We start from the raw sequence: 10410 nt of genomic DNA, 5'->3' as shown, positions 1-10410 counted from the left end.
GGCCGCCAGCCGCTGGACCGGGAGCAGAGTGCCCTGCAGCAGCTGGTACTTACTGCAGTGGATGGTGGGGACCCCCCCAGGTCTGGTACGGCCCAGATCTCTGTGCGAGTTGTGGATACCAATGACAACCCACCTGCCTTTGACCGCTCCACCTACACTGTGAGCCTTCTGGAGAATGCCCCACCTGGTACACTAGTGGTCAAACTCAATGCCTCAGACCCTGATGAGGGCTCCAACGGGGATGTGATCTACTCCTTTGGCAGCTACACCCCACAGAAGGTGAGGCAGCTCTTTAGTGTGGACCCACACTCAGGGGAGGTGCGGGTTAATGGTACCTTGGACTATGAAGAGGCATCCTCCTATGAGATTTATGTGCAAGCCACTGATCAGGGCCCTGTCTCTATGGCTGGGCACTGCAAAGTGCTGGTCAACATTGTGGATGCCAATGATAATATTCCTGAGGTGGTCCTGACCTCCCTGTACAGCCCAGTGCCAGAGGATGCAAAGGCAGGAACTGTGGTGGCCCTGATGAGTGTCACTGACCAGGACTCAGGGCTGAACAAGCAGGTGAGTCTGCGTATTCCCCCCGGCCTCCCTTTCACACTCAACTCTTTCAAGAACTCCTACACATTGATCACCCAGGGCAAACTGGACCATGAGAAAGCAGCAGCCTACAACATCACGGTTACGGCTACTGACTCTGGAAGCCCCCCTCTCTCCTCCCAGAAGGTGATCCATGTGGAGATCTCTGACATCAATGACAACCCTCCGCACTTTGAGGAACCTGTGTACTCAGTTTACATCCCTGAGAACAACCCCCTTGGAGTCTTGCTGTGCACTATCAAAGCCACTGACCCAGATGTCGCTGAAAATGCCTATGTATCCTATTCTCTACTAGATGGGGAGATTGAAGGGCTACCTGTTGCCTCCTATGTCTCCATTAAATCTGATAGCGGCAACATGTATGCTGTCAGGTCCTTTGACTATGAGACACTAAGGGAGTTCCAGGTGGTTGTCCAGGCTCAGGATGCCGGGATTCCACCACTGAGCAGCACTGTTGCTGTCCACATCTATGTGGTGGATGAGAACGACCACGCTCCACAGATTCTGTATCCTACCTCAACCAACACTTCAGCAGCCCTGGAGATGATCCCACGCTCGGCATATGCTGGATATTTGGTAACCAAAATTATAGCCATTGATGGGGACTCAGGACAAAATGCCTGGTTGTTTTTCCACCTGGTGCAAACCTCAGAACCAGGTTTGTTCAGGGTAGAGCTCCATACTGGGGAGATTAGGACTACTCGCAAACTGGGGGAGGACAGCACACCTACTTTCAACCTGACGGTGGAAGTGAGAGACAATGGAGAGCCACCGATGTCCTCATCAGTCGCCATCACTGTTGCTGTGGTGGACAGAGTTTCCAAAATCATTCCTGACAAAAGAAGGCACTTTGAAAGTCCGAGCAATTACTCAGAGATCACTCTTTATCTCATTATTGCTTTGAGCGCCATCTCCTTCGTTTTCCTTTTCACAATCATTGGGCTTACTGTTATCAAGTGCTACAGATACAGTCTGTATGGGGACTCCTGCTGTGCAGGGTTCTGTGGGGTCAGAGAACGGTGCCCTGCTGAATTGTACAAGCAGGCCAACAACAACATCGATGCTAGGTTGCCCCACGGTTTAAAAGTACAACCCCATTTCATTGAAGTGAGGGGCAATGGGTCTCTCACTAAGACCTACTGCTATAAAGCATGCCTAACTGCAGGATCAGGAAGTGACACTTTTATGTTTTACAATACCTGTGGCCCAGCAGGAACTACTGGTCCCTCTGCAGTGATGACTGAGAGGCATCTGACAGGACAGAGTGGGCAGAGCGCACAAAACCTGATCATACTTAAAAATGACTCCATTACTCCTAATGAGGTGAGGCTACATTGATGAATGGCCAGCACAGTGCTCTGAGCAAATCTGTACTTAGGAAGAGGTTCAAACTGGAAAACTCAGATTAAGCATATTACCTTTTGGGCTCACTGACAGAGCTACAAAACATAATTCTAATGAATTCTAATCTGTGCAATGCATTTTGTTTCTAGGTAAATACTGGGACTTTCAGGGTCCATTTGGTAAGTTCAGTATATGCGTGTGTTGTTTGAGATTCACTTCATTTTTGCAGCATGTGCTGTATAAACTGTTGCCTCCTTCACTTTTCTCTTACAGATCTAAAATGGCCTGCTGCCACAGAGTGCTAGGGAATGACACATGTGGTCTTAAATTTTTTATGTTAAAACTAATATTGCAGAATAATAATAATGAAAATAAAATAATAATAAGTGATTAGCCTGGAAATTAATAGATTACTTTATGGCAGTTATAGATGTTTGCTATTTCATTGATTTTATCCCTAGACAAAGCTGTTGAATTTAGATCATTGCAATAATATGCTTTCCTTACTAACGCAGGCATGTTTTAGTTGTCTGAAAACTGCAATCCTTCCTTTGATAATGTTTGTTCTACCCAATGCTGCATTTCACACTTTCTGGAGAGTGACAATTCAGTGATGTCTTTTTAGAGAATTACAGCAAGTTACCATCATTATGTTACAGTGAAACAACTTCTAACCTGCTGGGTTGCTATTGAAAATTGTTTAATATCTATGGTTTGACCAGCAGTGTATTAACCTTTTCAATAGCTTCCCACGGTGAAGAATTAATGGCTGCTTTATGCTAGCAATACAGACAGTCTGCAGTTAGTGTGCGGTTTGCATGCTCTGTGCAGTTTCCTTTCTACACATGTTGGAACTAAACCCAGAAGCACTCACAGGAGAGACTAATTTTGGTTCACAAATGGAAAATTTTGCAATTAACTGTGGGGTGTTTGTACCATACAGTTGTGAGATGGCATAAGATCAGTTTGTGCATTAATCTGTGCTGTTTCTCTAGGCATAGGAGAGCTAGGGGAATAACTGTGGTGGGATAAAAAGGAGCCTGACTTGTGTATTCTTGCCACAGAAATATAATTTACTTCTTTATTTCTTTATATTTATTCACATATGAAGATGTTGGCATCTGTTGTAACTGTTGTTACGAAAAACAAAGATGCACAAATCTTAAGGGCTAGCAAGTTTTCCATAAAAATGCTTTTAGAAAGCAATGGTCATCTATTCAAAACTAATAAATTAATGCAGTGTTTTTCTACAAATCACTGTGGCAGGGTATGGGGGGTGTATTTTTTCTTTTTCTACACAGTTTTTGTACCTTAAAATATTTCTGAGTATAATAAAATGACTGGAATCTGTTTGATATAGGAGGGAAGATGAGACATACTCTATAAGTATGTATGCTGGAGAATCAGAGAGTGAAATATACAGCTTAAATCTGATTTGGGGGGGGGCAAAGAGGAGCTACAATTGAAAACAGCCTCACTTTGGATGCAAGAGGGGTAGGAAATCAGTTTAACAGACAGATTCCTATCACATTTTAGGGAATCACTCCATTGAATACAATGAGTTAGCAAGTTTTGAACACCAGCGCAGAGCAGGCAGTGGCAGCAAAGCCAGCCCAAACTTGGAGTACAGAAGTAGAGATGTATAGAACAAACTAATGAATGCCTGCCTGTGTGGAGTTATGATCCAAAAGAGGAATCAATTATTCAAATAGTTCTGTATGATTTCAACAGAGGTGAAATTCTGACAAGTTCAACTTGTGGCAAGTTCTTTTCTTAGTTCTCTGCTTCTTAAACTGTCCTGTGGTAGTACATGCTGTGAAGATGTATCAATGCCAGGTGTACATGAGAAAATGGGTGAATGTAATGGCATTCCCTAATTACTGGTTCCTAGCTAATTACATACTATAAAATCCTATCTTTCCCTTGTTTCAAACTCAGCATATGCACTGAAGATGCCTTCCATTGCTTAGCAACGCTAAATTCTACTTTTAAAGGATAATTATCCTTGTATTATGAGACTTCAGAGAGCTGTGTTTCTCTTTTTGGTTAAAGTGAACTTTAATCAGTCTTTAAAAGCCCATGCCTTCACCTGCGAAGCATAGCAACAGACATCATTGTCCTTGTGTTGATTTACAAAGCTAATCTCTGATGCGTATGTTACTTTTGGATAATGTGAACAAGTCCTTTTTTTTTTTCTTTCTTCTTCCCCAATTTTTGGAAATCTATGTTCTATCAGTTGTTCAGTGATGAGGATGGGACCAGGTGAAGGGGCTTTCTACACATGCATATCATACATAGGGTTTCACAGGGGCTATGTTTTGCAAATGTTGTTATATATTAAGAGGAAAAATATTTCAAAGTTACTTGGGATTAATCTCAGTACCAGTAGATGCAATAAGATCTTATTTATTTACTGGTAGTTACTAGTAAATAAATATTTACTACTGTTTACTCATATTTACTAGTAAGGTCAAAGATGTTAATAATTATTTTACACTAAGTTGTGACTGACTTCATTGGGTCATTAGAAGGATGCGATGGAGGGAAAAACCCAGTGTATGAAGGTTAGCTAGGGAATTCTTTGTATCTGTTGAAGCACTGATTCCTGTGATTATTTTGACTTGCACTGCTAGTCTTGTGACAGTGGAATGGGAGCTTGTTTCTGCAAGACAGTCCATGCTTCTGCATTCACCCTACTTGCCTGTAGGGTCCTTCATAGGTTTGTAAGAACATCTCAAACCAAGTGTGTTTTGTAAATGAAGAAATGTACTAACACAGTTGCACTGAAAACCTTAGAAACAGTTATTGCTGGCAGGAGCCTGGTGTTAAGGATCAGAACACGAGGTTAATGGGTATTGCGCTCTCATCAGCTGGATAACTACAGGTAGGCAGTGTAGGCAAAATATAGGGGCAGCAAAATACCGTGGCTTCATTGCTGGCACTGTGGGAGGTTATGGGCAGCCTGGATTCCTGTCTTTCAAGAATGGGGTGCACGCAGATGTGAAGGGGGTGTGTGAAGATGTGATTTTGTCACTGGGCGCTGCTGCAGTGGTGGTCCATCATTTTCAGAAAAGGTTTCAGTGCTTTAGTCTGGGCTCCCTTTCCTCATCTGCCTGTGAAGATGCCAAGTGATGTCTGAGTAGTGTCTGGTCCTTGGTTTGTCTTTTCATCTCTGCCATCTCATTCTTACGTTCTGTGCAGTTAAGCTCATTGGCTATATCTTGCGTCTCGTGACAACCTTTTCCCTTCAATGCAGGGAATAACAATCAAACCAATATATGTTTTAACTGGAGTTTTCTGCCGCAGGAGGCATCCTGGCACATTCCTAGTGATGAGTGGGCAGTCTGGATACTTGATAGGAATAGCTCTTCTGATTATACATTTCCCTGTACCCTTTTTTGTGTGGTGACACATGTGGCTGACAAAATATGACGTTTCATGCGATGTTCATAAGTAGATTTGCATGGGGCATGCTTTCAGAAAGTGAAACAAAAGCTGCACATTAGTGATGGTAAGACCCAGGGGTTCATTGGAGTTTTATGGTTGTTTGCTGTAAACTGTTTGCTGTTTCTGGCTGTTCCTCTGTATTTTACACTTCAAAACCAGCTTGCTAAACCCATGGAAAAAAACAAGCAACACTTGAGTTGATACTGCTTTAAAATGCAGGCATGTTTTGAAGTGTCTAAATCTAGTAAACCCACAGCATTGTTTGGGGCAGTCTTTCCAAGAGATTTCTCACAGAGGCTTTAAAGGTATTAATGGTGGAATATCTTACAATCTCAGTTCAAGAACTTAAGCCTTTAAGAAATTCTCCAGCCCCACTGACATTGTAAAGGTTAACTATAAATGTTTGTTCTTTTGTTTAGTGGCAGCATCTGAACCTGTTCTGCTAAGCAGGGACAGTGCTCTGTGCTTCAGGGCAGTCAGACTCATGGTTTGATGCTTAACTGCTGTGCCAGCAGAAATTTGCATCCAATATTAAGCAGAGGAGATTTCCTTCTCATGGAACTCATTTAATATATTTTACAAATGCACTTGTCTGCTCCCTTCACCATGGTTTTCTCAGAATGCAAATGAACACTGTCAGGAAGAAAATCTTTGGGCTTGTGAATTACACCCTTTTCCAGTTTCCATTCTCATTTCTTGTATGATAAACACTTGTTCAGTCTATAGTTTGTTCTCCACATCAAATTAATTCTAAACATTAACAGAAGGAAATCAGGAATAGAAGCTTCTGTTTCCCCACATCTGTGAGCATTGTCTTACTGGAAAATAAGCAGAGCTGTATGTGGTCTGGCATTCTAAAAGGCCTTTTATTATTGCTTCAGTGTCGATATAGTTGATAAATATACCTTATGTCATTCTGTTGTGCATTTGTGTGGAAATAGGAATGGAGTGGGATTTTTTAAGCAGTCTCATTATCTGGTAACCGTTTGTAAATGTTTGATTCACACTTCTCTACCTCAAGCAGGCCCTGTTCTAACACCCACTGAAGTGAATGGTAACCCTTGCATTGATTTGCATGAATTGTTAGAAAAATGTTTGAAATTCCTTCTATCCCACGGACAAGTAATTGCTGTGTTAACGTATTAGCTAAAAAAGAGAACTGAGCAAAATGTTTGTAATGATTTATTTCAACTAAATTTATTCTCGATGAACCAATGAAATGATTCTTAAATTAACTTATGCTGTGCAATTTGACAACAACTGTGTGAAATTTTGCACAAGCCTTTTTTCTATTAAGGTGGCTCCATTTTGTATTATACATTCGCTTTGTCTATCAGACTTTCAAATAGGGTTGCTTGTTTATGATTAGTCACATTAATGCTTGTGGTTATGTGGTTGGCAGAATGTAACCCTGGTGCCTGGAAGAACTGGCAGGGGCAAACTGTTGGGTGAGGTGTTCACCTGGTGCAGTGACAACAGCTTCTATAGGCACCTGGGTAGATTTTGACTCCTCACAAATATGTTGTTGTGTGCTGTTACTAAATCAGAAGAAGCCAGTGATGGGGGAAACTGGGAACGGTTGATTACTTCTGTGCTGGATCGTGTGATTTCCCTCACCTCCACTGATAAGTGATAAGGACAGGACCACTGGACTTGATACATGGCCTCCAAAAATCTCTGAGGGAAATGGCAGGCTAAGATTACCTTAGTAGAAGGGGCTGGCATGTGATAAACAGGGTCTTGTAATGAGTTGGGAGCTGGGGACGTAAAAGGAACAATAATATCTTCGTCAGCACTGTGTGACATAGCGAGAGTATGGGGATATATAACTGAGAAGCATCTGGACAACTTCAGACTCTGTATTCCTCTTTGTGCTTCCTCTCTGTACTCATGCTTCCTGGTCAGCTGTACCTTGTCCTGGTGTTGATTTATGACACAGCTACATTTCTCAAAGCAAAGCCTGTGAGAGGCTTTGCAGAGGAGCCAACTGACAGCTCCTGTCCAGACTCCTGTCTCCTGGTTCTGTGCTGAAGACACTGCTCTACATTGAGATGGGCCATTTTGTGTCATGACACAGTGATTATGTGCTGTGTGTTGGCACACGTTGATGTGGCAGGTTTCAGTGGGTGGTCTGGTAAAGATGGACTATTCATAGCCAGAGATATAAGCCAACCCAAGCATGCAGACTGTGAATGCCTGACGGATCCATAAGAATCAGCAATGCTACATCTGAGTTGGGGGAAGATATTACTGAACAGGTTTACTTCTTCTACTGTGCTGTCACTTCTATTATTGGTCATGTTTTTTTGCTTTTCTCACTCCTAATTGCCCAATTTCATTTAAAGGTGTATTGAAAGGGGATCTTAAAGAATTACGGTCTGTAGCAGAATAAAAGGAGAAGCCAGTTACACTGACGATACTGGAATTTCACCAGTTTTGCAAGTTGCAGGACGTTGGCTTGTGATAACACAAGTGTGGGACAAACATGCGTCTCTTGCTGAGGTCTGAAAGTTCCCAGTCAAGCAGTGCACACATGGTAAAGCTGGGTGAGAACAGGTTTAGACAAAGGCAGGCTGCTGCCCAGCTGCCTGCTCCTCCTGTTCTTCCTGTGAAGACTTCAAAAAGTGGAGAAGTCCTAGACATTGAATTTTTCACAGTTAAAAACAAAAAAGCCCCCAAAAGGTCTGAAAGTCAGCTGCAGCAATAGATCTTTCCATCTACAGAGTATATTTTTCCAATTCTGTCCCCTCCCTCCTTCTTGTGCTCCTTCGGGAGCAGCACTACAGCCCTGTCTAAAGAGTAATAGCAAATAGAGAACGGTTTGGGAGTAGCCACAAGATACCACAGCTTCTGGTTAGTAACCCTTGAAAATACCATAATCTACTAATTGCTGCTGTTTCTGTTATATTGACATGGTAAATGTTTGTCCATGCATGTGGAATGAATGAATGATGAATTTCTAATTGATGAGTTTCTCCAGCTATCATCACCCATTTAGGATCTGGTATCTGAAAGTTCCTACTGCAACAAAACATAGGTTTTTCTAGCCAAGAGCTGGAAAGGTCTCATCTGAAAACCAAAAATCTATATACTGTGAATGAGTGGCTGTTTTCCTCTTTTCTTACTCCTACCCAACTCATGTCAGACTTTTCCAACTCTTTGATGTAATCTCATTTCATCTGTGTTTTGCCTGGGTCTGTGGTGAGACTTCTCCTCCTCCCTGCCTATAAGCCTGTACAAATTAGTAATCTGCGCCTCTCCCATTGCAAAAAAAGAGCAAAGGGGCTTTCCTCCCACCCCAACTCTGGCAGTTCCCCTGCTATAAGAAAATTCCCATCATAAGGGGTGTCACAATAAGGGGTGTCAGCATAAGGGTTTTCACCATAAGGGTGTCAGCATTCTTCATACATCAAGAAGGGCAAACTCAGGAGAGGGTCTGGTAAGGGTGTATTATTTTCTATTCTCTTTCTTTGACTGTTACTGCATGGTTGACTTTAGAGTTGCCTTGACATCCCTGGGACTGTGGCCAAAATGGAATGAATCAGAAAATACTGGAACCAGGCATAATGGGCTCCTTGTCAAGCCACTTTCAGCTAAACTCAGCAGAACCTGAGCATGCCAGAGAACTGGGTGCTAAATGGGAAGGAAATTGCTAGCACAGATGTTTAATGTGTGGTTGCAAATAGCAGCCTCCTCCCTTTTGTGTAACTCAGACCATAAAGAATTCTAGGATGCACATCATCCAAGAGCATCTCAGTCTTGAGTGATCCTGGACCTGGGAAATATGGTGATAGAGTGGTAGTGTAAGTTGTACAGGCTCCATTTTTATTTGAATAAACCCTATTGATCCAGGGAAAAGCATACCCCAAACCTCAAGAGGAAAGACAGAGTTGGCTTTAAATAATTCAGAGCAGAGACACTTTCTCTTTCAAGTAATGGGACAAAATTAATTTCTGATCTGCCTCCAACAGCTTGAAGAGAATTAAACCATTACTGTCATATATTATTTGTGTGTTTGGCACTGTACAAGACACACCAGGAATGAGTGTAGTCCAGGATGTTTCTGGACATAAGTTCTCTCTTAGAATTCTAAGTGCGTGGGGTTAAGCACTGGCTGCGATATCACCTACAGAATAATGTCTTGAGAATCCTGAGAAATAACCTTATGTGCTTAGGGCTTAATTTTAAAGGACCTGAGCTTGCATTCATTTGGTGTAGTTGAAAATTATTGTGATGGTCCCCTGACCATCAAAAAAAGATTTTTCTGGAGCAATTTTTGATCAACAGAGGATTTCTTAACTATGTCCTTATTTAGCAAGGCATTCCGCAGCAAATCCACATATGCTGAGGTTTGTTGGTCACAGAGTATTGCTGGCTATTTTCCCCTTGCATCTCCTATGCCCTGTCATAAATAAGGAGAATGTAGTAGTTCTTGATATTATGAAAGAACACATCTGCCTTTGATAAAAGACTTGCTGTAATCCACAAATCTGATACAATCTAGTGCAACCTTCTGCAGTACACTAAATGCTAGCAGAAACCTCACAGACTACCCCACATGTCCCCTTCAGAGGGGGCTGTATTTTATACGTCATCAGGCAGATGCTATTCGGTGCAGGAGCTCAAGTTTCCTTAGCTTATCAGGTAAACAATGTATATTATGAATTTATGATAAGGTTTTTTCCCCTATGCCCAGAATGTTGATGAATGTATGAAATAACTGTCCACCGGTTTCCAGCATTAAGTGTCGTTCCACAGAGATCATCTCTAGCCAAAGGCCTTGGCATGCAAACAAGTTTCTTTGTTACAGAGAAAATTTCTGTGTCCATTTGAAAGTTTCTTTAGATTTTTACAAGGATTTGGCAGTTCTGAATGTTCACAAAAATTGAGTAGCTCCATATAGACCCTTCTGAAGAAATTAGCCAGATGGATATGCTTTTCAGCACACTTAACATACATTAACAACGTTATCCTGGGCTTTTGTTTCTACAGCCAAAACACCCCAATCCTGACTGG

General features: G+C 42.0%; 1 protein-coding gene across 1 annotated transcript in view; it reads left to right on the top strand.

The window, feature by feature from the left end:
- The window catches only part of LOC104622450 (protocadherin alpha-C2-like), a gene marked incomplete at its 3' end in the record, with an annotated part of 13116 nt that overhangs the window by 337 nt on the left and 2369 nt on the right, over nt 1–10410 (top strand). The window contains 3 exon segments of the mRNA XM_010289239.1: nt 1–2; nt 4–1926; nt 10387–10408. The exon segment at nt 1–2 is cut by the window's left edge and continues 337 nt beyond it. Of these exon segments, the coding sequence (XP_010287541.1) occupies nt 1–2; nt 4–1926; nt 10387–10408 (1947 nt within the window).

The sequence above is a fragment of the Phaethon lepturus genome, unplaced genomic scaffold (assembly GCF_000687285.1).
Source record: "Phaethon lepturus isolate BGI_N335 unplaced genomic scaffold, ASM68728v1 scaffold38406, whole genome shotgun sequence".
Lineage (NCBI taxonomy): Eukaryota > Metazoa > Chordata > Aves > Phaethontiformes > Phaethontidae > Phaethon > Phaethon lepturus.
This window is presented reverse-complemented; position numbering and strand designations above follow the sequence as displayed.